Consider the following 27,089-nt stretch of genomic DNA (forward strand, 5'->3'; position numbering starts at 1 on the left):
GTGCAATACAAACTGACGTATTTTTGGTTTCTTGTATGGTTTTTGTTACGCAAAATCACTAAGATGCCTTGCCTTTTCGTTATAAAACAACTTAATACATGAATGATAGCAATATATTTTCATTCATATAAAGTCGTGTGGTTAAATACGCACATTCCAGAGGATGTGTTTTAGAGGCTGTAAGACTGCATACAATTGACTTGTTTTTAATGTTTGGCACAAGCTAAATAACATCTTTAAATACGGCTGCTGCTGTCATGGCCAAGAAAGCAACATAAAACCTTCATTGTTGAATTTACAAAACATTAATAAACACACAAGCTGTACGCTTATGAAATGATTGTATCTGTACAATATACAATTCCATTACCAGTATAATATTATTAAATCAGAATTATTAACTTTGTGTCTGCAAAATGAGACCTGGTAACTTATTTGCCGAGGACAGTTTAATTCCAAAACAAGTGAATTTGCCTTTTTTTTTTTCAAATGTGGAATTTTTGGGCTTCAAGTTATACCACTCTGGTCACATCGCACGTTGCGAGAGATGGCACTGCTTTGGTAAGTGTACAAAAGAAATTGGAGATCCGTGAAGTTGTGACATCGCACCAATGCCCGCAAATAAAACCTTTAAGATTCAATGTTGTGAGTGCTAGACCTATCCTGCCACTAAAATAACATCACGCTTTTATCAGTTATTTATGTCAATGATCCGACACATACGGACTAGAACAGTTTCGGGGAAGAAAAAACAACTAAACACATGTTTCTGATAGAGTTGCAGTATCAGTTGCATTAAATTAAATTTTGCCATTCAGGCTGGAGCCATGCCCTGGCTATATTTTGTGAATGCTGCTGCTGCTGCTGTGTGTACTGTTAGAGAGTTGTATAAAGCAGACACTACATGAGTGTTGTCACAATACCCTGTGCTCTGGAATACATTCTGCATGTGGGCTTGTGTTGACATGCATGAAGGACAGTCAAAGAGAACTGGAGAACAGCCATCACGCAGATTTGATAACCAGATATCCGTCAGCTCTGTGTGATGATGACAATGAAATAAGAGAATAAGTGGATTTTTTTTTTTACAATGATGTCACTATGTAGGGAAACAAAGTATAATGTTTATGGACAATATAAATTCTGCATCCAATACTCTTTGCTATTGTTATGCCCATGTCACATGTAAACATACCATGCAGGCTATAAAAACATTTATAACATATGTACTTTGTCCAGCCCTTACAGTTTTGATCTGATAATGGGATTGCCTTGGACTTCGTAAAAAACTAATTTGTTTTTTTTTTGTATTCAGTCCAATTAAAAACAATACTTATTGATGTTCTATTCAACTAATCCTATTGATCCTTTACATGAAAACATGTAGTTAATGTATTCAAAGAAATCCTATAATACCCCACAGGGATTTTGAATTCCTCCAGGATCTGATAGAGCAGTGGTAAAACGCAATAGGACTCTTTTGTAAAGATCAAAATGCAACAATAAGGGCCCGTGTATGAATTGGCCTAGTCCCGTGACAACGCCCCAAACGAAACACCTCGGCTGCAGCAATAACTCCGCAATGTGCGCGTTTTTAATCACCGCCTCTTCTCGCCGTGTATTTACATCGGCTTGGCAAGGCCCAATGCATTATTCCAATGCCATCATCCCATCTTTGCAATTAAATTGGCAAATTGCATAAAAATCTAAATTGCAGTGGACTTTTCCATTAGAAAGCACACCCCCCCCCCCTCTTACGGAGAGACAGAAAGAGATTGGGGGGGGGAGAGAGAAACTCCCATCCCACCCTTTTTACTTCAAGTCGTCAATTCAGATAAAAAATAATGTACGTTCAATCAGGTCCCGTAATCTGAATAGGGCCCAACAGCACAAAGGGCCTCGCTATTTTTCGCTGTTAAATGATAGACTGAACCCTCTTCTCTGTTCCCTTCCTATGTGTGCACCCCCCTCCCTGCCTAATCCCGCTTTTATTTTGTTTGCTCCTTTGTTTAGTGGCAGCTGTCGGCTCTGTTTTTTATTATGATTATTTTCTTTCTTTCCTTTTTTTTCGTGGGGGCCAGCTGGGGTGGGCAGATGGGCCCAGAGAGAGAAAGGACCAGATGGTGCTTAGCTATGCATGAATAGTTCTGCCTCAACAAAGTTCCCACAGGCCAAGTTTCTGTGTGTTAGCGCACAGCCGTGCATGCGCGCACACGCACACTCGCCAATTACGTATACAGTAGATGCGGTGCGCATACATCTATAAATGTATCGTATGATATCAGACGGTCACCCCCCCCCCCCCCAGTTGCATTCATTTCGGCCTTCAGGCTCGCTTATTCTCTCTGCGATTTGGGACGTGTGTAGTGTTTTTGTGTCGCTGTTGAAACTCCTTACGCAGTGCGACAGTAAGCGGTGAACTTCTTAGTGCTTTCTGCACCTCCGATTAGCGCGGTTAGCTATGTACGGTGCGAAAGAGGTTCAACGTTTCAACGTACATATGTTGAAATTGGGGGGAGGGGGGTAATTTAGCTTCAAGAAATACAGGAGGACTAATACTGTAAAGGTATGGGGCGGAGAACAGATTTTAAAAAATCACAGTTGTTTACTTTGCAGTTCAATATGTTTACCAATAATGTGTTGTGTAATTACCCTCTTGTTTAGCGATGTCAGCATTAAACCGTAGGTCAAAAAATGCTTTGGTGGATACATTTACAAATAACCAGCTTCCTTCTAAGTATACTTCTGTTCTGCTTAAGGCACTGCTAACCACAACAGTTGCATTAGTATGACGGGCTGAGTGAATATTATTTGTGGCACGCATTGTGTACACTTGATATAACCACCCGAACTTGCCCATAAGTAGGACTTTCATTGAAAACGTTTCACGACACTTTGATGCATTCACTATTATTATTGGATTACAAATTAGATATATTTTACCCGATATTGTTTAACGATTGTAAAAAAAGGCATTTAGTTCATACAGCTTCATTTATATTATTCTTTTGTTTAGTTGCGCTTGTGAAATCGCTCTTCGATAAATATTCACGGCTGCATGTGCACCTATTGACAAAAGCGTGGAAGGAGCTAATGGAGAAATCAATTTTGCTCAATTACGCAAACACACTCTGCCTCAGAAGCCATGTTGCTATATTGAGTACCGGAACTTCTTTAGTAATTAAAAACTTGTACTTGTTAATAGCATTAGTCCTACCTTAGATTTTCCCGGAAATATTAGTTTTTTATTAAAATTGAATAACAAAAAAAATCATTGCTCTCTTTAATATCTTTCTACGCACTCGTGTAACTATTGTTCAAAATTGAGCTTGGAATTAAACACTATTTACAAGTAACCAAAGGATATACAAAACAAATAGTCGATGGGCAGGTTGCATGAGGTGGGTTACAGCGTGGGTCCTCTCACCTCGTTTTAGATAACTGGTCAGCGTGGAAGAGTAGGCCAAATACTCCTGGAGGGGCTCTCTAGGGCTCCTGCCGCCAGTGGCGTAAGCAAGCAGTCACATAATAATAATAGTTCAATTTGTAACGCGCGCAAATTTGCAGACGTAGTGGCCGCAACTCAGAGGCGCGGAGCCAAGCTCAGAGTCGCTCGAAAGCATGATTGTAGAGGTGAGTTTTTAAGTGTCTCTTGAAGGAGGCGATTGAGGTGATGCTGCGAATGTGCAGAGGGATATCGTTCCAGACTGTTGGGGCTGCCACCGAGAAGCGAGGCATAGACATGACCATCCTGGATCTTGGTATCAAGAGTAGGTCGTGAGTTGCGCTGCGCAGGCATCTGCCGTGTGCTGAGCTGCAAGTTGTCAATAATGAAGAAAGGTACGGCGGGCAGGCGGATATGAAGGCATTGTGGCAGAGGCAGGCGGTCTTGTATGTGACCCTACTGGCGATGGGTAGCCAGTTGATTGGTTTTACCTCTTAATCTCTCGTGTCAGGTCAGAGGTTTTACCTCTAAATCTCTCGTGTCAGGTCTGAGGTTTTACCTCTCAATCTCACGTGACGGGGATGAGTGTGGCTCCTCCTTGACTGCTACACCCAACAATAAAAGCAGTGCGAGCATGGGAGCCAAGAGATGTAACCGAACCCGCGATGATGACCAAGGGGAAGGGAAAAGTGGCCCAGGTCTCTGTGTGCAGGCACAAGGGCATGGCTGAGCAGCTCGAGCAGGTAAAAGTAGCCCAGCTTCCAATCATGAGATCATGACTTAATCTCATCAACACAGGATCAACTCAGAATTACCCTCATCTAGTCAAGGTCATAACTATAAGCACTGCATTGGGAGGCTAGGCTTGTGATCATCTTGTGGATATATACAGGTCCCTGTTATAGGAATGAGTAATTAATTTTCAGCATGTGCTGAGGATTGCCAGTGGAGCGGGGGAGGGCGATAAGTGCCACTCAATGCTCACGTGTACATGAGAACACATTGGGGACTTGTTATGACTTCATCATGGGACCTCCTTTGCCAGTACCAAAATATGAGAATAGGTTTTCCCCTTGTTTTTCTCGCAACAAAACAGTTGTTAAGATGTTAAAATACCAAACTGAAACCTTTTACAAGGAATCATGGCCTTTTGGCGTCCTCTAGTCTAACACCGTTTTGAGACTAGGCTCAAAAGAAAGCTGTCTCTGGTGTGGACCAATCAATTTCAAGGACAATGCATATATTATCAGAGTACGTTTTTTTTTGCATTCTGACCACAATTATTGTGGTTAATGCAGACATGATTCCTTGTATAAGGTTTCAGTTTGGTGTCTTAAGATCTTAACACCTGTTTTGTTGCCAGAAAAAAGGGGAAAAACCCATTCTCATATTTTGTTTCGACTTATTGAGTCCTAGGAAGCCAGGTGCTCAGGACGACGTTGAGGAGTGTTGAGCTATGGGAAGACATTTTGCGGTGACCACAACATTGCTGACGGTGAATGGAAGTCTGTAGAGGTCTTTCCTTGAGTTTTTGGGGGAATCCAAATCCAGAAATATGAGTTTGGGAAGGATTCTGTGAGTAGGTATTTTAATAGAGTCTTTAAAAAGTCATAAAATACACCTGCAGCCAAAGCACATTCACGATTGTATAAACATCATACAGCTGCATTCAATATCACAGGGCTTTGATCCTGGTGAGGTTACACCTGTAAGTATTGCACGTTAAACCGGTGAAAAATGTACCTGAGCCCCAACATTCCTGGGGACAATGTCTGCACGCACACCTGCACCAAGTTACTCCATGTTAAATTCAATTATACATTCATATCAAAATCTTTCACTCTATTGTTGCTGTTCAGCTGTGTGCAGTTTATCTTCAGGGCCCTGCGCCCTTGGTTGTGTGTGTGCGTGGGTTACACTATGACTCACGATTTGGCCAACACACAGTACTTAACTCGCGTAAAAAGGGCTTCATGGGATTGTTAATGCCTAAAAGCGGATGGGATGGCTGGTTTAACATACCCTTTGAAGGGCAGCGCACTTCTGACAATGCCATGCCCAAGGCACGAAGCCAGGGGGGGGCGGGGGTGGCCTAGTGCGTGGCGCGTTAACGTGTCAAGCGTCGGTGCCAACGCGGTCTCCCGCGGCATCTACTTGCGCCCGGTGTTTTACGCTCGCTGTCCCCCCCCCACCCACCCTCGCAGGTGTACTCCCCGCAGCAGGGCGACTCGCGACCCATGATGGGCTCCCCTCCGCCGCCTCAGCCCAGCCTGCCTTCCCCGCAGGGACAGCCGCCCCCGCACCGGTCGTGCGTCCGCGCCGGCTGCCCCAACCCGCCGGCTCCCAGCGCCGACTGGGACAGCAGCTACTGCAGCAGCGAGTGCGTGGTCCACCACTGCAGGTGTGCGTGCTGCCACCTGTTTGTCACTGTGCATGCTTGTGACTCGGCCTAGTGGCGGGGGGTAGTGGTTGGCGCTACGAACCCTCGGTGGGCCGAATTCGATTCCCGCTCGTGGCCAACATCGGTGACGAATATCTGAACCGGGTCATGGGCCTCCACTAGGTCCACTCGGCCTCAAATGAGTACCTGATGCGGTGTGTAAACATCAGCACTGGGGAGACAAAAGGCGGCTTGGAATGCTGTTGGCCACCCAACGTCTTCATGTGCCATGCTGGCCTTATTTGGTGCTCGCTAACAGCACCTTTGTGACTTGGCCTAGTGGCCGGCAAGATTGTCATTGGGCCTAACGACACTTTGATTGCCACTTTGGTCAGTGGATAATATCAACTGAGGCCTGTCGCCTTTCGTTAACTGAATTTTAGCATCTCCATGCTCAAGCAAGGATTGCGTGGTGCCCATTTTCTGGTGGCCTTGTACCAGTGGTAAACATTCCACATTCCTATGCCAAGATTAAATATTTCTATTTGACAACGATTTATGAAGACTCTTGGAGACCGAGAGAATTGGGCCCAATGTGCACTCGGAAGACAATCCCAGTATTTTTAATTATCCGCAGTTGAATCCTGAAAATGTTGACAGAACTGCCCCTTTATGTTGCTACGATTTATTTAGCCTCTCCTGAAAAAGAGATAAGTATAAATTCTCTCCCTCGGCCAAGTACAAAAAAAAATTGGATTTCGTTTTTAAGGTCACGTTCTCTGTTGTCGGTGTTACCCAAGGCTCAGCTTACTTCCAACGCTGTTGTAATGTTATCGTTGGTGTATACTATAAATCAATGGTTATTAGCTGGAACCGAGTGACGTTATGAGATTGGCTCAGCAAAGAGGTACTATATTTCACTCGAGCTCCAACACATGCCTCTTTGGTGCATTTATCACGGCCGCAGTTATTACTCTTTTATATCCCAGGTGTTTTTCCTTAGCTACAGCTAAACGCAACTGAAAATGCAAGTTAGGGATTATGTGGGAAACACAGCTGTCCCAAGTCTGGATCATACCCCTTATGCAAGCTTTTGAGATGTTCAATGATGCAGGTGCGCTAATCCAAAAGAAGTTGAATGGACCAGTATGTAAATTCACAGCGCATTAACTACGCATGAGCTTGAAAGCAGTGTGTCCTACATTACATTTAGATGGAATTGAGTAATCAACCCTTGCAAACAAAAGCCTTTGCAAGCTCACACATTTTCCTCCATTTCTTATAGGGCCCCATTGAATTAATTTCCATAATCCCATAGATTTATTTTCAGTATGGAAATATTACTGGGGTGAGTTTTACATTTAGACTGTGTTGCATAATGTAGCCCAAACAGGAACTGATCTTTTAAGCATTTCAGAAAGGAGGAAGATACATTTTGTAGCTTGTTTCATGAGAGGTTTCAGAATGAGGTGTATACTCATTTGCCCACCTCCTTGATTTGTTTTAAGGAAAGTTTTGCGTGACTAGGCATTCTTGCATTTCCATTTGGTGGCATTCCTCTGAGATCATGGTGGGGTGTTTTTTTTTGTTGTTGAGTGAAACAAACAGCATTTGGTGCTTTCGAGCAGCAGATTGTTTCTAAGTGTGGGTCGATAGACCGTTTAGATGCGCAAAGTCTGATCACGTCTTGCCCTAAGCGTACGGCAGGAGGGGTAGACATAGCGGAGAGCAGCTGTGCCATGTGTTTACGAGCGCACGTGAACGTGTCCTCGTGTGCGCATGTGTGAGATGTACACGTTTCTTATTTGTGGGTGTTGCCGATGTTGATCTGTGGCCCATTCTTTAGCCGAAGAGAGCGCTGTGTTTTATTGTGCATTCCACACCCTTACAAAGCGACATATGCTTGCCACAAACAACCGTCAGATTCCTACAAGGGTCTAAAGCTCTATTGATTTGGAACAACAACAAAAATTACAAGTGGCATTTGAAACTGTTCAGACTAATTGTCCCTTTGTTTCTGTCCCTGCAGAGATGTGTTTATGGCTTGGGTGGCGGGAAGAAACCAGAGCAATGCTGCTCCTGTCAAGTGAAGCCACTGGACGGGACACTGACTGAAGCGTTGTGTGCTTTGCAGTGATTGCTGGAACTTGAAAAACGATGATTCAAAAAGGAAAGTACGCAGATCAGAGTGGGAAGGGTGACTCTCGCGCCGACACAGGGACGCTGTCTGGATTTTCTTCTCTCCCGAAGGCGAAACACATAACTGTACTGCGTCACGTCACGCAAGTTCTCTTTTAAACCCTGTAGAAATTATTATCCCTTATCCTCTCTACGCTTTAACTGAACACCTGTGTTTTGATATATCACTACATGTAAATGTTCTACGGTTACCACTTGCTGCGAGCAAAGCTAATCGTTAGTGTAAAAGCCACACGTGTAAAGGATGGTGCTTTTTTTTTCTTCTGTTTGTGACGCTATCAGTAATCGGATGTACAGCCCATATATGTGAAAAACACAGACAAACAGACCACAAACCTTGCGCCGACAGTTGATAACTACAGCACAGTTTACCAAAACGAGCAGCAGCAACCTCTCGGAGCCGGGGCTGACTGTGCTAATCCACGCCGCATTGTCGGGCGCATCGAGAAAAAAAAAAACATTTCACTGTTGTACATTCACAGAGAACGACTGAACAGACGATGGCACCGGACGAATGCATTTGTGCGACGCTTGACCACTTGTCATGCTTATCCCCTGCCCAAGTCGCAGGGTGCACTGGGTGCACTGGTGCACCCAGTCGGAAGGGAGGGGGCGGCACCCTGCTTTCTTCATTTTTTGATCCCACGGTGACCCTGGTCGGCACAGACCCGAATGCGGATATCGTTGCATTTATCAGACACTTTACCAGGCTAGGATGTGTGGAAGAAGACACACGGGGGATTTAATTCTGTGTGTTAGCCTCATTAACTGAACTGGGGGTGAGGGGGGGGGGTCTGGCAGGGGGCTTAAGTAAATGACTCTCCCACACGTTTCATCGCTATGGTTTTTTTTTCTATAAGGTGCCTGTCTGCCTGTCTGTCTTTTTTTTATCTGCTATATAAATGTGTGTAATGCACGGATTGCTATTTAAGAAATGAAAAAAAATGTAAAAACAGAAAAAAATGGACTTTGAAATGGAGAGCTGAGAATCCACTGCCAAGGCAAACATTAAGACATTAATGTGGTTTTCAGTTGGCCGTAGATAAATTGAAAAAATGGCAGTGTACAAATTGTGCGTGCATCATATATATACACATACCTGGCTGCCAAGAGGGTAGAACCTCACATTCAGTATCTCCTCCTTTGCTGTTGGGGTTTTCGTTTTTCTGTTTTTGCAAATTTTGCAATCTTAGCACTTGTTTGTTGGAGCTGTATGTGGCTGAACAAATGTACTTGTAAGTTGTGGCAAATAAAATAAAAACAAAAAAATTCCAGCCTGGGTTACCTAGGGCTTTACGAGATAATTTGTAAAAAAAAAATAACGTGGTGATGATGTTTTTTTCTTTTCTAGCGAAGAAAATACACCGGAAAAAAATGTTTGGGATTTGTAAAGTAAGATGAAAACACAATTAAAACAAACCATGCTTTTTAGCTCTCCGTTTAAACCACACCTTATATTCTGCTACCAAAAAATGAAAAAAAACCAGTGAAAATATTTACATTTTGTAATCTACGGTATATTGCAGAAGTTAATATAGCTTTTTTGTATGTCGTCGTGTGTAGAATAAAAAAGATAAATCCGCCAGATTTTTAAGTGAAATCCATTTGCATTAAATGCCAAAATAGCTTTCTAATTGACTGCTGGGGGTATAGTTTTAACAGAGGGGGTGTTGAAGTTGGCTCCATGTAGCCTTAAAAGCATTCAATGGTATAATATGATGTAATAAATTAAATGTTTCTGTTTCTTATTTAATTTTGTTTTTGTATTTGAAAATGAGGCTTTATTTAAACTGTAATAATGACATTTTAAGGAGGTCATCACCATCTTTTAAAACATTTCTCTTGTTTAGTGTAAATCAGTCTTTCGGATTTGGTGGTATTATTGTTATTATTATTTGTTTGTAATTTTTTGGGCCACAATAAATTAAGTCATCACAAAATGTGACTCCACGTGTGGCTGTGTGATTTGTCGGAGAACATGAATCAACACTGGTACCCTGGTTGCGGATGATTTGTAAGCAACACGGCCCTTTGAAAGTGACTGAAACAACACAACTTTTTCCCAACAGCTGCTTCAGCATTTATTTAGCAGTACACACATAGTGCAAGGGAATTAAAATGAAGGTAAAACACAGTACGGGTGAAATTGTTGGCAGATAACCTGCCCATCAGAACTGAAGGTCCTTAATAGTGGATTAAGTGTGGAAACGGAAAGAGATTTAGCCTTGCCTAAGGAGGCCTGTCATTCTGACAGCTATTGCCTCTGACACCCTGGGTTCTAAAGCTGTCATCACAGAAAAAACACGATCAATTTCGTCAAATGTATAAGGGCCAGTAAAACCCCTTTCTGAGTTAGATTTTTTAAAAGTATGCAAAGACTTCAACTGGCTGCAGTACTTCAAGCTGTAAATGCAATAACTCCTAATTATACCTGTGAAAATATTATATGACCTGCAAGAAACCTGTCCTATGTCAGGAAAACTCAAATGTAAACTTAGTACAATAGTTAATTAAGAAATAGAGGATCTGCTTCCTGCCTTAACTTTATGGCAGCGTGGCTTAAGTGTTTGAAGTTGGTTACCTCCGTGTATTCTGATACGTAATAATTTACATTTATAAGGTGCAATTCATCAAAGGAGCTCTGCGCCTAGTTCATTATAGAACAACCAATCTGTCTCACAGTGCGTGTTCATTCTGGTTCTCATGGTACCGCATTTGTACACGATGAGTCAGTTCTGCGGGAGTTTGCTTGCAGACTGAAAGTCACTTTATGCAAGTAAAGGCGCAGCCATGAACGGTCTTGCTCGCGCCACTGCCAACAGAGGTTCTATGAGAGGAAGCTTCAAAGATGCCCCCCCTAAGAAGGATATTTTGGCCAGTTTTATTCTGGCCTGGTTTCTTGGAAGAGACTATAGAAACTTGTACGCAATATACAATATAGCATTAGTTATGTATTAGGGGCCGTCCATAAATGACGTCACGCGATTTTGGAAGATTTTTTACCTCCTCCATCACACGGCGTCACAAAAAAGTCAGACCCCCCCCCCCCTCAAATCTGACGTCACAAAGCTTTGCCGCCTCCCAAAAAAATAAAACATGCTTCAAATCGCTTTAAACTATTGTCATTGTAGTGCGTATTTAATGTGGCGCTGCACTCTGATGTTGTAGGAGTAAACATTTATGAAAAAGTCTAATTAACGTATTATCTATATTTATTTAAAGTTGCGCATTTTGATGTGACGTCACATTTCTCCCCCCCCCCCTCGTCACAAATGTCTGATCCCCCCCCCCCCTAGGCGCGTGACGTCATTTATGGACGGCCTCTTACATTAGATTATCAGCAAATAATGCAGGAATCAAAATATATCTAAATAACTTGTAAGTTAGTGTTTTCCCCCCGCACCTCTGATTATCACGGTTGGCTACGTAAGGTGCGAAAGAAGTTCAACAACATACACGACTTATGTAATTCATATCCTTTTCACTGTCTTTTTGACCACCCTGCGTACATGAAGCAGAGAACCTGGGACATTTCTGTTCATTAGGGAGGGAGTCGAAAGTAAACCAAGATGAAGATGAAGGGAGTAAACATCGGGAGCTAGTAAATACAGGGAGCTGGCCTTGTGAGCTCCGCACGTGGTTCTTGGCATTGTTGTTTGTCAGGCTTAAATGAATGCTCCCAAGTGCACATGGGAATTCTTTCAGTGTGCTTGCGTACATTTTGACATAAGCCTTCCTAATCCTCTCTCTACTTTTGTCCGTTATTATGCATTGGGAAAAAAAAAATGATGCATTGGTGGTATTTTATGATCTTGGCCTCGTAAATAAAACAATCCACTGCTGAATGAAGACTTTTCACATGTGATATCGGTCATGTTTTTTTTTTACCACACCTTAACATGGTGGGATGCAGGTATCTTTGCATTATGTCTTTGCTGACCTATAAAATCATATCGTTATGGAAAAAAACATCTCATAGATCAAAAGCGGAGAAATGGCATGGCGTATTTTCATGTCTTGTCAATACTCTACTGCTTTGGGTTAAAATGTTCCCTGGAGCATTGCCTGGTCATGCAAAGAAGAAGGTAAGTTCTAAATGCCTTATTTATTAGTAATCTGAATCATTTTCAATATGCAGTGTGTGTATGTGTTTGTGTCTGGGGTTTTTAATGGGGGGAGCGATCGTGTAGTGGCTACCTGAAATTGATTCCGTTCACAGCTCAAATCAGTGATGTTTATCTGGACTAGTTTCGGGCCTCCCCGAGGTCGAATCAGCCTTAATTGAGTACCTGATAGAGTGAGTAAACAATCAGTACTAGGTAAACCGGTGGCCAGCCGTGGTGCTGACCACATCACGCACCATGGATCGCTCTGGTAAAATAGCCGAGAAACTGGCTAATCGGCATCATCAAATCAAACTCAAACTCTCATGTGCCGTGGGAACCTTTAATAGGTGCTTGCAAACAGCACTTACCTCAAAAGCATGTGTAGGCTATAGCAGGGTGTCTGTGTTCACATTGTTGGAAACAAAAGGAAATGTATCATGGTATCTAATACACGTAGATTTCGATTTAAAGCTTTCGTGACTGCAGGGATTCATCTTCTTGGTTCTTTCGGTAAAGTCACGTAGAAGGGAAGTAATAAAATAATAAAAATAAAACATAATAAAACAATTCTCACGACGTTTCGGCCACAACGCAAGCAGCCGTCCTCAGGCGAAGAATGAAACACCACCAAGCTTGGAGCGTATATTTAAGCTGGGTTAGAGGGGGGGAGGTGGGAAGAAGAGCGCCTAGACAAAATAAGATTGTTCTAGTTTACGAATGAAGTCACGATAATAACTTTCTTTTTCATCTGCCAATTCTACAATGCACCGATAACCATGTAGTTCCTGAATTGTAATTGGCCTTAAAAGAGTCAACTTTAAATCCTCTGTGAATGAAGTCAACAGTGCTTGGATGGCAGAGAGACCAATCTCTGCCATAGGAACGGGGAATGTACATCTATCTCAGAGCTGCGGATATATGCATCACCCATTGCTTGTTTGAACGTCAGCGATTTAAACATATACTGGAATTAAGCTACGACAATTGGCCTTAGTTATAACTAAACGTGTCGGTAACTAGTATTCTTCGTCTGGTTATATAAGCCACGGCAAGTTAAAAAATTTGTTCTCAAAGCAAGTGAGTGGGTTATTCGCGGTTGTGCTGTGTGGCGCGTGTGCCACTCGGGCGCTGAAGCTTTCAGACATATTGCAAAATTCGGTCAAAGGCCGAATCCAGCGACAGGTCCGTCACCTCTGTTATTGTCGACGTTGACCTCTGTGATAGGTGCCGTTACTTTGATGTTACCTCCGCCGTGCTGTCTGCACATTGTGTTGCAGGCCCACAGAGATGTAATGATCCCAGCAAAAGTGTTTTGATCATGAATCAAATACCTGATTTACGCAGCCAACTAACGCTTATTGGCACTTTGGCCATTACGTAAGCGGCTCTATTGGCTTATTGGTTTGACCTGAGGCTCCTCTAAAGTCGTATTCCCTGTGGCTGATCAACCTCACACTCTCTTGATTGGCAGCAAGGAACGACTTCATTAGGACAAAGAGCTCAAGTGGGCAAATACACTCTCCCTTGATGTTAACTGACATCTTAAATAAATTATGTTAATAGATTTCCCCCCCCCCAAATAAGTAGGTGCAGATCACGTTAGGGCAGGGAAGAGATTAAACGGCCTTGTTTTGTTAAGGCATGGCAAGCCTTGTAACATTCAAAAACAAATCTATACTTTTACAATTTAAAAAGTAAACTTCACAAACTTGTTATGTTAAGGTTAAAGCTTTTCGTTTGGGGAGAAAACAAATTATGTATGTGGAATAAAAATAATACGGTTCGAGGATACGAATGTACAGTCCTGTGTTCACAAAAGAAGAACTTTCTTTAATAAAAACCCGTGATGTATTTTTTTTTACAGGTCACACCTGTTTGATTGACTGTTCAAACATAACCTTGTGTTTACAAAACACAACGCTGCCTGTGCAGATGACACATTATTTTTCCAAATGTCAGATTTTTCCTTCACCCACCCCCACAACCTCATCGTTTGTTGTTGATGGGTGAGGTGTGCTTCACTTAGCAAGCTGTCTTTATGATCAAAAGCAGACCATTTTAAAGCATGTGTCTCCTGGGTATGACAAACAGCTGTAGAAAGTAGGCCTTCAATTAGCCCCCAGGCAAACTTTAATTGTCATCTAATTATTGTCAAGGTTGCTTGCCAACAAACAGAAGGCGGTGAATCTGTTAGCATCAATAAAAGTAAAAAATAAAAAAAAACTAATCAAACCATTAAAATGTCACACCCCCCCCCCTTCTCTCTGTTCACATCAGTTGTGTAATGATGTGGTATTGCTAAACTACAAACAAAAAGGAACGTTGGGACATGCCATTCACTATTGAGGAAACATGTTAACTTTAGGGCATCTGCTCACTTGGTTAATGGCTTTGGTGGCTACTTTGGTTTTGTTATCATTTGTGTTGTTTCTCGTCATGCCATCTGCGCACTAATACATCTGAATGTCTGCTACTGCTGCCATATTCCCTTTCCCCCTAGTCATGGTGTTACAGTAGCGCATATTCATTGTTCGCACGAGGGAGTACAAATCGCAAAGCAGACAAGCCAAGAATGGTTTGTTGCCCAGAGCAGATGTTCCCAAGCTCTCGATGAGACCTCCGATGCTTGCTTTACAGCGGCCAAACTCTTGCACAACCGTCCAAAGACGCATTCCATGTTAAGTTAAACACAAGCCTCGCAAACTTGGCATAGTTCAATTAATGCATCACAAAAATAGCAAGTTGCTCACATTCCTGTGCGCTTTTTTATTTTTAGGTTCCAAGGCAACTGATTTCTAAAAATTTACATCAACCTTTGTTAAAATCAAACATGAAACGGTGCTTGTAAAATGAGACAGTGGCGGGCCTATTTTAAAATTCTGGATCGTATTTCACAAGTTCACTCCGAGGATTTTAAATTATTTACGGAATAAATTAAATGCATAGTACCAGTAATTCCAGTTCTCTAATGAGAAACAAAGCAGGCGCTGACAAGCATGACGCAGTATACCGGCAAGGCAGTTCAACAAACAGTCACCTTTGACTTCCACAAAGGAAACCACCAGCAAATAAGATATTGGGCTGCACTTTCTGATAAGGTATTGTACAGTTCTTTACTAAAAACAAACCCATATGTTCACTGATAAGTGTGTTATTGTTTTTTTTATAATCCACTATTTATTTTAAATCTGGTATACGATATGTGTATTATCATTCTTATCATTGAGTTTATTTTTTATTTTTTTATGCATTTAATCATTCTTGCTCCGTTGTCCAATGCTACTTTTAGTTGTATTAATATTAATACGGATAGATGCATTCCGTCTTGCCAAGCAGAATTTTGATATTGGCTTCAGCATTGCCAACATCATTATACCAACATCCATCAACCTCACCTGAAAGCATTGCCAGCCCTTTTACAAGAAGAGGGGGGGGGATGAAGAGTACATCACAGTATGAATCATATGCATTTTTTATAATGTTCTTGATTTATTAATATTGCAACACTGCGCCTAGGGTATTTGATTTATGCCTGTTAATCCACAAGCATGTTGCAGAGATATTTAAGCTGCCGAAAAGTATTCTTTATGGGGTACTTATTTTAAAATTTGGAGAGAACTTGCCGGAACACAATACTTGTTTAATAAAGCTGAGAGATAAGGAGTGCAATGCTGTCATGTAACCTTTCAGTTTGTATGATATATTCTGATGCTCTTTGCGTTGTTGTTGTCTTTGAGGATGCTATTATCAAAGGTCCCCACTCACAGTCTCACGGGGTAAGACAGTTGACCAATTTTATCCTTTAATCTTGTGGCCCTAAATTGTTTTACTTGCCTCCAGCGTGTATACCACAAAATTTGATTCCAGCATGAGTCTGTTTGACATCAAATTAGACCAGTGCCTGGAGCACAGGGGCCTCACAATGCCTTGGCATGCCCCTAAATAACACCAACAAGACATACGCTGTTTGTTATAGAACTCGTCGTTTGGCAGGTAAGCTTACAGAATGAACTGAACACGCAACATACAGCCAGCATTTTACAGGCACTCGCACACACACGTTAAAGCACATGTAAAAACACAGAAGAAGACACGCATACACACATGTGTGTATATAAGTAAAGGCAAATATCATTGTACTGTATTGCCTTATAGACGATTTGGGGAAGTTGTGTTAGTGAGCACCTATTAATGCCAGAAGGTGCACAGAGAGGTGGCGTTGCAAGCAATGTCCCTGAATAATTTTGTCTTCCCGTGACGCATGTTTGCACACTCGCATCAGCTACTCATTTTAGGCTGAGTCAATCTATGGCAGGCGCAGGAGCAGACATCGCTCACCAATGATGCTCGCCATGGTCAGGAACCAAACTCAGGGGAGCCACGTTTTGCAGCGCGATGCGCCCCAAGCACGACACAATCACTCCCCACACAGGGACACAGCAGCAGCAGCAACAACTACAGCCACCATTTCCCACTAAGTGAGGGTGATATCACCAGAGCACTAGTGCCAGAGGAGGTGCATTTGGAGACCACGTGACAGTGCCAAAGGCTCACTGCTGGCAGGAGATCATGGAACAGATGCAGGTGTTATGGGTTAACTGAATGAGATGACTGGCAGATGACTGAGACACAGGCACGAGCGCATACACACACACACGCGCGCGTATGCACACGTGCCTTTGTGTTAGCTCACCTGCACCACTGAATTTTGTTGCGTTAAGAGGGGGAGCGAGGCATAGGAAGGGGGGGGGCCGGGCTGTTGGGGTGGATCGCGCCTGTGGTCTTTGGAGGTCGTCCCTCACATGGCCCCTGACACATGTCGTGGGTGAATATGGCGGAGTGTTTAAATGTGAAGTGTCTTAATGGCTCCCCTAAGCCAGGTCTGACAGATACCAGTCTGTTTTTTTAAAGGCAGGGCCTCCGGGCCGCATTCTTACCACATGTAAGGTCATGTCATCTGCCGCATAGTGCAGCCTTAGCAGCTGTGTACAGACAATGCGAAAGCCAATTTGTATTATAGCACACAATTGAGATCACACAATTCCTTCTTACAATGCACTTGATGAGTGTCGCAAAAGTGGAAAACACATATCCCTCTGCTTCGTCCCTTATATATAAAAAAATATATTTTCGGGGTTGTAAAACCCATTGGGCTACGTGCACAACGCAAGATCACATTCTCAATAAGTTCGTGGGGTTTGATGAACAAAAACGCATTTAATTACTCGTTTAAGTGAAAGTGTATTATTTATGCATGTATGCTCACTCAGTGTTGATTCATGAACCTTATTAAAAGTTAACCATGCAACCTTTGCTCCCAATGAAAACTATCTAAGAATGGCTACATTTGAGCTAACCTTTATACATGCATTTAATATATAATGGCTTCAACATAAAAGGGAATACAGTTCATTAAAACAAACAAGGTGGTGAATTATTTTTGAGGACTTTAATAGCATGTGTAATGGCATTCTATTACAATCGGGTATTAACTAAAGTGTGTGCTATTAAAATTGTTGATGTTGTTGTTGCAAAAGAGCTTACCCGTATTCATAAATCCTTTTTTGGAAAGTGTCATGGTGTTGAGAAAACTTATCCCTCCCTCTTGTAAATGATCGAGATGAAAACCACAGCCGCTGACAGAGAGATGAATAGATCTTCCCTGAGAGCTGTTTTTCTGCCACCTTATTTCATTATAAAAAATAAGACGGCGTTCCATCTTAATCAGGGACACTGTCGCCTACAATACCCAATGATGGCGCTCGCTGTTGTCTGCCATCCAAGCATTAGCTATGTATAATTTCACGAAACAAGCATTCGCTGCAAATGTACCGTGCCGTGCGAGTGAATGTTAGTTATGTTTGGTGGCGAGCGGTGGCACCATGATTCGGAGTGGACAGCAATTTCAAACCTGAGTTTTCATTCTTAAGCACGGCTAAACAATCAGTGGTGAGTGATATCTGAACTGGTCATCCGAAGCCACACGAACCGGCGTGGCGAATTATGGTCAAGCAATCCCAATATATACGGACGCAGCGTGGGGAGGCCTTTGTCCATCATAGTTTTAATGTTAATTATTTGATCTTGATTTGAAGCTTTCGTGACTGCAGGAATCCATACTCTATGGTTCTTTCGGTAAAGTCACGTAGGTAGTAGAAAAATGTTAAAATGAAATAAAACAAAAAATAATATATGCTGGTTCAGCAGTTCCACTGCTGGATATTTTTTTTTTCCGCCTGAGGACGACCGCTTGTGTTGCGATCGAAACGCCGTGATATAAATGTTTTGTTTCATTTTATAATTTTTTTACCTACGTGACTTTACCGAAAGAACCAAAGAGTATGATGATTATTTAGATATGTGTTAGTGATGACGCACGCAGCCGTTTGCAATCTGGTGGCTTGAGCAATGTGTGAGCGGATCATGTTGCCATCTTGGTAGGTTCTAGCGCCACAACATAGGTGTCACAAACAGTATGACAAGGAGTTTGTTCAATAGCGACGAGGCATTGCGTGATTTTCACCCTTGATTATTTAATTTGCAACGTATTCATGCCTTTCTTTTATCTTGAAAATCAAGTACTGAGACCCAAGATATCTTTAGGAGGTGCCTGCATTGAGATGTTTGGACAATTCCTTTCATAAGTATTTAGCATGTGGGAGGACATCTGGAGAAAATCCCACTCACGTAAGGAAATAACACTCAAATATCTGTAATAGAGATTTTTTTGGGTTAGATCACGTAAATATCAACGTGTCCTTAAACCCGCCACCACCCGACACAGCCAATTAGTAAGGTTTGTCACGTAAACAAAACATGCCGATTTGTTACTAGTACAGCTCATCGGTGTGTTGGAGAGTAACCCCACAACATTTACAATTCGAGTAGTGACGTTTTGCCAGTAATTACAACCAGCATCATCAGGCCACAGCTAGATTTGTGGCGGTTTTAACGGCACATTTCTAATTAAGGCAATCAAACCCCAAAAAACATCTACCATGGATAACATTGGTTGTGAAAGCCTACGTGTTAAACCGACTCGAACATCTTCATTGGCAGATTCAACTATTTATTGACGGACTGCCATCTCCTGGCCATATTGCAGTCCAAACATTTGGAGGGGTAGGCGAGGGGGGGGGTCACGTTTTGATTCAAGAATTAATTTTTTGTTGCCATTCTCTCGTGGCCGCGCAGGATTCACACGATGGCGAGCACATTAGATGACCATGGCATAGGGAGGCCTCCGTTGCAGCTTGTGCATTTGATGGCCTCGTGTTATTATTTAACGAGCCACCCACATGGGGGTGTTATTCTTTGAATGCAACAGTCTACTTAACCTTGCTCACAAATAAAAAAAAAACACTCACGTAAAACGGATTGGTAACGTATTCCAAAGTAGCGTCCTCCTGATATGTAGTCCTGAGACTCGGTGAGGCTCAGTAAAAGTTAGAAGTGCAGCGCTGAAATTTCTTGCTCAGACTACTGCTGGCGGACGAGTCTTCCGACTTCTGGTCACACTGACCAGACGTCTTGGAAGAGGTGGGTGGGTACCCACACTTTTCCCCCCACCAAACACGTATTCCCGATTGACTGTGTTGTGCCCATTTATATTGCTGGTGTTGGCAGAGGCCCCGCACCGGGAAATCAGTATGGTAAAGGCGTGTTCCTCTGTGCTCATTTTAATGAGCCATCTAAATTGTTACAAAATGTTGCAGTGAGAGAAATCGAGGCAGGAGGGGTAACATGAAGGAGGTTGTCAGATGTCATGTTGAGTGTGAGTAGAATAAAAAAAGCTCATACCATAAAAAACCCTGAAGGTCATAAGCCTGATATGATATTAAGATTGCTTAGTATTAGCATAATAATCATACATTATTAATAATAATACGTGTAATGGGTGTCTTAGTGCTGACTGTGATTGCAAAGTGAAGCACAGTGCTTTCTTAATTAACCTTATCAGGTATAAAAATATATATTTTATAAACTGTAACTATAAATGTGTTAGGCATATGGATAAATGTTCTTTCAAACATTGGGCAATGTTATAGCCATCGTCAGCCCCAAGGTTGTGGATGAAGGCCCCTCCCCACAATCTCTCGGTCATGGGACTTGTTTGACCATACTTCACCATGCTGGACAGTGCAGGTTCGTTAAGTGGAGGCCCAGAAGTGGTACAAATGTGACGTGCCACTGATATTAGCCATTGAAAGAAGTCCGGCCAAACATAGCACGTGACCAAACAGAGGTCACTGGGCTCATCATGGAATGCACTAACATTACAAAAGCAACTATGTCTTGGAATACATTCTCCTTATTTTGATTATTGCATAATAATGTATAATACATTTAAATATCGTGCATGTCAAGTCCTTGGATTATTTATTTTTTAAGACTCCTTTTGACCATTAGTAGTAAGCCATGTAGCCATTCATTTTTCAGTAACAGTAGTGATAACACTGTGTCCCTGGGTAGTAAGTGTTATTTCCTAATTGCTAATGCCTCAAAAGTACAGAACATTTTTATTATTCCCCACAAACTTTGCTTTTGTGACCAGGACAATGATATCTTGAAATGTACCTATTTTACAGAACATTCCAGATAGATTCAGTGCTGAGCAAACTTGGAGTAACTTCTAGAACATTCTAGAACTTTCCAGTAATATAAATAGTAGTATAAATACAGGGGCCTTAAGCCCACCAGTTCAGTTTAGTTCCAGTTGCCTGAATTTATGAAGATAGTCATCTTCATAAATTAAAGGAGAACATGGGAGCGTACTCAGAGGAGCAAGGCGAGCACTTCCACCAGGATCTACTGGACTTTGAACGCCGCTACCAAGGACAGTATAACGAGAACATGATGGGAGACTACATTTGGGGGCTGATTCGTGAAAGTGATTTACAGTATAATTGTAAATCTCGAAACAATACTCATTTCTAAATCTTTTGTGGTCATTTTTGTATTACTTTAGTATAAATACATGTTAATTTTGATTCAAATGTTTTTTTCCTGATTTTATGTGAACAAAAAGACACAAATTCGCCCGTTTTCTCATTAAAAATAGGTAATTGCAGAATACCACTGTTCTAGTCACAAAAGCAAAGTTTGTGGGGAATAATAGCCATTTTCTATACTTTTTAGGCATAAGCAATTACGAAAAAAACACTTACTACCCAGGAACAAAAATTGCATTACATAGTGTAATCATTGGGGTATTTTTTGGGTAGGGTCTGCATTAATAAATAAAAAACACATTCAGATTTGGAAAGCATGGCTATAAGGAGACATGCATGTGTGGAGTATAAGAGAAGTGCATAGGCCACTGAACAATGGGAAACATGCTCACAGTCAGCTAGCAATCAGCAAATGCATCCTTGAAGCAAAATTATTGCACTGCACCCTGGCAGCAAAAAATTGAAAGGGCCACAGGTTTCCTTGGGGGAATTCAAACTACTGTACTTAGAATTGAATGCATCACATGCCTCGACTTGGTTACACAACTATTGCGATCATACTGTGCCATACACTGATTCCTCAAGTGTTGTTGCATTGCAGTAGAAAACTTGGGAGACTCAAGACCATGTAAAAATTTTGATCCAGGTCCTATAATACTTTAGATTCAAGTGCTGTAAGTGAATTAATTCATATTCTTGGGTCTTTTGGTAAAGTTACGTCGATAGGTTCAAAGAAAATAATTCAGCGATTAAACAAAAACATGCATGAAGTGCCCTACATTTTAATTGGCAATTGACTTGTAAATTGTCGACATATGTTAATGTTTTTTCACATTTGTTTTAATTGCTTTTATAATTCTACACTTAACTTCCCCCATTGTGCAGTTTGCTTATAATTTTTTTAAAGTAATCTCTTTCAACTCGGGTTGAAAGTCTCTTGATGAAGAGACTTCTAGTTTCAATGAGCTCTTATCCAGTTGAAATATATTAACATGTCTTTATTTTTTTCCAGATAAGGCCCACTAAGCTATACAGCTCTTTTTCAAAAGTGACCTGGTCACAGATGATAGCTCAACGAAGTAGCTTATCATGTGGAAATGTATAGCAGCTAAATACTCTAAACGCATGTTTCTAAATGCGACCACGGTGAGAACACGCAAACTCCAAATCGACAAGCGTCAGGGTTGGGATCGAACCCATCGCCTCCTGCATACCAGGCGAGGGAATTCACGTCTCGCCACTGCGGTGACCCCGTGGTGGCAGACACTGAGACAAAGCGATACCAAGGGCCTGCTTGTGGTAATGGTTCCACCACCGGTTGGTGGAATTCTGGCCAAACCTGCACAGTTTGACACATCATCGTCGACTCAGTCCGTGGGTGAAGCGACCGTGCTGACGCCAGCCCACCTGCCCGGATTCTCCCCACCAGCTACCGATGTACTTGCAGAAACTATTGTGGAATGGGGCCTCCACCGATTATTCCGCATAGTGAATTGGACCAGAAGCTTACATATCATATGATCTCGGCAGAAACTATTTTTCCGAATTTCTTTCTTCTGCTAGAATGCCGGAGATGCGCAGAAATAAAACTGAACACGAATTAGGCCCTCGACGATACGTGTGCGTTTACAGTTAAATAAAGCCTTCCACAGGGCACATAATAATGTGCAAAGCCTGAGTGAGAGTGGGAGAGGTCTTGGAGTATCTTGCAACCGAGACTGTTCTCTGCCAAAACGCATTGTTCTGATCTCAGTTGGAGATTCTAAGATTAAATAGTGTGCTGCTTTGTAACCAACATGGTTGAATGTTGAGGCAAAAAAAAATCTGTCGCCAAAAAACTGAAATTATTTAAACAATGAAATAGCCTTGGCTAAGTTTGTAAAATATGTAATATAGCATTAATATTGACTTGGAGTTCAATGTATGGTGGGATTTTGCTATTGGCTATCATGGTGAGGGCCTCAGCTTGTTTACAGCTTTGGTTGAAGAAACAGTAATGCATGGCTGTACAGTAGAATCATAAACTCAGCAAAGGCACTCCATAAAACCAGCAGGCCCCCTCCCCTTCCACGATGCACACACCACGCCGTTGTTGTTGTTGTTGTTTTAAATTGGCGGCGGGTCCAAAGTACAGAACTGTATCAAATGAAGTTCAAAGTGCATTACTGCAGCAAATTAATGAAAAATGCACTTTTAAAACCTCGAGCAGCATAGAGTATTTATTTTTCTCGACGCGTCCGCGGGTAGATGTCGAGCGCACAACAATAAAACATTATAATTTTGTTTGAAATTGGATTTCTGTCACTTTGATATTGTAAAGAAAAATCATAATGTCTTGTGTGTAGCATGCCAACTGGTTGCAGAATGTTTAAAACCCCTTTACTTGGAATGTGTAGCTCATTCAGATACACGAACAAAACAAAGAACCGCTTGTATGTTTTTTTTATTTCAGTTTTTAGATGGATGTTTAAGGTTCTTGGGAAAATTCCATTGGTGAGTGCAACTCCAAGAACATGCATTGCATGGACTTGTGGGTTCAGTTATTTTTTTCAATAAGAATTTAAATTTCTCTTCATTCACGTTCTCCACTGTACCACTACAGTGACCTGGCATCTGCACAGGGATAATAAATATACGACCCCTTTTACAACATTGGAAATAAGCACTGGCCACGTGTGTTAGCTTTACAAGTTAATTTCACTTGTGTCCAATTTGGTCTCCAGTGCACGGCTTTTATGATACATCTGCATTGCATCTGCATTACTCATCCATAACCCAGACTCGAGGTTTCATTTGAAACAAAAGGCCACTAAAACAAAGCAAACGGCGTCTAAGCAGCACCCATTATGCTTCTGCAATGGTGAGAATCGGTATATAATGTTTTGTGTATATTTATTGAAGAATAAATGCAACGAATGTCAAGAGGTAAAGGTACGGCCCTGCAATTGCTTGCTTCAGTCTACTGCTGGCGGAAGAGCCTCCGCTCGAGGGTGTCCTTGAGAATCCCTCTAGAAATGACATTTGGCTACTTTTCCCACACTGACCAGACGTCTTGTAAGAGGTGGGGGTACCCACACTTTACCCCACCACTTGACTTTACCCCACTACTGCTGGCTAGATAGAGGTGGGAGGAGGGGCCGTTTAATAAACTGGCCCATTGTTCCAACTGCTGCACCAGGAAATAGAATCGGCCTTTGGATTGCAAGTCCAGTGTGCTAACCATTACGCCAATGAATATGGAATGAATGTACAGTTAAATAAATGTAATGCAGTAATTCAATCCGCGTGTTATTTTCGACATATTTCATTGTGTGCAATCGGAAACTGTGCAGAAGCTGGTGTTCCTGATAACAATCGAAGATAATGCAGTTTGTGTGTATTGTAACCCACAATAAGTGTTTCAATTTATCACCAAAATGTTGTTTTGCAGCAGCTTATAACTTCGCTATAAAGAGACAACAGATTGCACAATATGCAATAAGATTCCCATTTTAAGGTGGCGTGCGTGCACAAATTGTGATAGAATGATGGTAGCTCTCTCAACCAGATGACCGCATTAAGCAGCTGTTCACATTACCTTCGGCTGGGAAATCCAAGGTAATAGTGGATGACTCCTCAAACTGGGACTATAAGCAGCTGTGACACAATTCTAGATTTGAAGCTTTCGTGACTGCAAGGATTAATATTCTTAGGTTTTTCGGTAAAGTCACGTAGGTAAAACATTAAAATTAATAAAAGTAAAATAAAATAAAAATCACGACGTTTCGGAGGCAACACAAGCTTCCGTCTTCAGGTGGAACCGTCACAGCCACGACAGCTGTATCAAGTAAATGAGAGATTGTAGGAGCTACCACTCCGTTTATATAATGGTTGGAGAAGGGGGGCGGTAAGGGCCAAGTGCAGCACACTTTTTATTAATATGGTAAGGTGAGGCTTAAGAGGGTGAGCCTTTGTTATGGAGAGGTACGGTTTGTGACTCAAACTGTGACAAGGTGACACAGTTGTTGGTGCTATGTTCACAGCGACCAGAACGAAAAACAGATACATCTGCATATCAACCTCCTTCCTCTTTGACTGACAACTCAGTCTACTTAAGCCATGCTTAAATCTAGGAAGCAGGAGATTTAGTATGTAAAAAAAAACACAGCACTTAGGAGTATGCACTCAATGAAGGCGGGTAAATAGATGTTTTTTTAACTGCAAAGAAAATATTAAGTTAAATTAAATAAAAAACAATTACACGTCTGTATCGATTTATCCAGTTCTCATTTCTCTGAAGCATTTTCTTTTGATCACCTTATGTATTCCACGTTCATGGCGCTTTGTATTTTCTGCCAGTCTTTATATGTTCCACACAAAAGAGCGATTACACACGACTTTATAGTTGAACTGTAGGCGTACTGTTTGAGCGCAAGGTTCATATAATGTCTAATTGAGTCTTGTAGCGAAGTAGAACTTTGCCCGTGATCGCTTGAAACAAGCCGCCCCGGTTTCTCGGCTCTTGGCAGGAAATCTTGGGTGGCGTCATGAATAACAAAATTAAAGGGCTCAGTTAGTGCTGCCTTAGCTCTTGGGTCTTGTACATAAATTAGTAATTATATTTCCAAAGAGCCATTCTTCAGTATTTCCATGACCTGTGCCAGGCACTAGTTGGCGTGAATACGGCTTTACCGATCTTTGAAAGGTTAACAGAGCTATTTTACCAACACATTTGAGAATAAAATTTGCCAACAAAGTTGAATTTACCCCTGAAAGTATTTCTTTTATTTGTGGGAGTCTTTTTTTCTTTCACATTGCCATTGATTTGTCGGGCTGATTAAAAAATATTTCCGTTGGAATAAAATTTCAGTTGGATGAGCTTTGTTAAAATGGTGATATTTGCAAAATTCAGTTTGGCCAAACGAGCAGTAGATTTCCTCCAGTGGTATTGTGTGAATAAATCATTGTGGGTAAAGGACTGCAGTGGGATGGGACTGCTGCCTTCATAGGGAGCAGTGCTGCCTCAGATCCAGTGTGAAGCCCATGTAAACAAGTCTGTGATTCATTATTGTCAGTTAGAGATACAAACCTCAATCACCCGACACAGCTAAACGAATCAAGTGAAAAAGCAAACAAAGTGCTACTTTTCACAATTCCGGTTTGCTGAAAAATAAAAACACGTTCCTTCGGAGTGGGCAGGTAGGAACTTGGTTGTACAGCGCATTCGTGCACGACAGACAGACAAATAATCCCTGGTGGGGAGTGTGGAACCTGTTGTTCCTACCTGTGTACAAGATAACTTGACTTGAGGTAGCCAGGCAGCCAACCAGGTAGCCAGCCCCCTTAACTATCGGCCCCTCCCCGTTGCTTAGGCCCCTCCCATTACCCCCCTCCCTTAGGCCCCTCCCCTGACCAACCCCCCATATCCTCAGGCCCCTCCCTTGACCCCCCTCCCTTAGGCCCCTCCCCTGACCCTCCTCCCTTAGGCATCTCCCCTCTCCGTACCCGGCAGTAGGGCTCCACCAATCAAAGAGCTGTTTGTAAGGTCTCCACCAATCACAGAGCTGTGTGTATTATATATTTATTTATGCACGACAGACAGACAGTCAGACAGACAATAAATCCCTGGTGGGCAGTGTGGAACATTGTTCCTACCTGTATAAACTTTCACATTTGCCCACGTGACAACTTCATTTGTTTGGCTCTGTCGGATGGTGGAGGCCCTTATCGGTAAGGAATGAACATTGTGCAGTACTTTCGCGGTCTCACCTAACATGAACCAATTATGAATCAGAATATTGGTCATGAAATCACGCGTACGTAAACGAGTCAAACTGTGCCCAGTGCATTGCACTGCGGGGCCCCTACATGGAAATGGAATGCTCTGTAATCAACACCTGCAGCTGCGTAGCCAGCCTTTGCCGTTAATTAAATGACGCGCGTGTTTGAAATTTTCCTGAGGATTGTACCGTGCATTTTCGGTTTCTTTTTTTAGAGTCAAATCCCCCTTTTGGGGCCAGCCATTGAGT

The 27,089-nt window shown here is 42.1% G+C and overlaps 1 protein-coding gene and 1 long non-coding RNA gene across 5 annotated transcripts in view; both read left to right on the forward strand.

The window, feature by feature from the left end:
• Positions 1-9,969, forward strand: part of LOC144936913 (TOX high mobility group box family member 3-like) — a 71,470-nt gene extending 61,501 nt beyond the window's left edge. The window contains exons 8-9 of one of the 4 annotated variants that reach the window (XM_078864137.1): positions 5,650-5,846; positions 7,855-9,969. In XM_078864137.1, the coding sequence (XP_078720263.1) occupies positions 5,650-5,846; positions 7,855-7,915 (258 nt within the window). In that variant the 3' untranslated portion in view covers positions 7,916-9,969. The remainder of the gene's footprint in view (positions 1-5,649; positions 5,847-7,854) is intronic. The other 3 variants (XM_078864136.1, XM_078864139.1, XM_078864138.1) reach the window with 3 other exon arrangements.
• Positions 9,970-15,213: 5,244 nt separating this feature from the next.
• Positions 15,214-27,089, forward strand: part of LOC144936740 (uncharacterized) — a 106,944-nt gene continuing 95,068 nt past the window's right edge. The window contains exon 1 of the long non-coding RNA XR_013637462.1: positions 15,214-15,228. This is a non-coding gene — a long non-coding RNA (uncharacterized LOC144936740). The remainder of the gene's footprint in view (positions 15,229-27,089) is intronic.

Source organism: Lampetra fluviatilis, chromosome 17, assembly GCF_964198595.1.
Source record: "Lampetra fluviatilis chromosome 17, kcLamFluv1.1, whole genome shotgun sequence".
NCBI lineage: Eukaryota > Metazoa > Chordata > Hyperoartia > Petromyzontiformes > Petromyzontidae > Lampetra > Lampetra fluviatilis.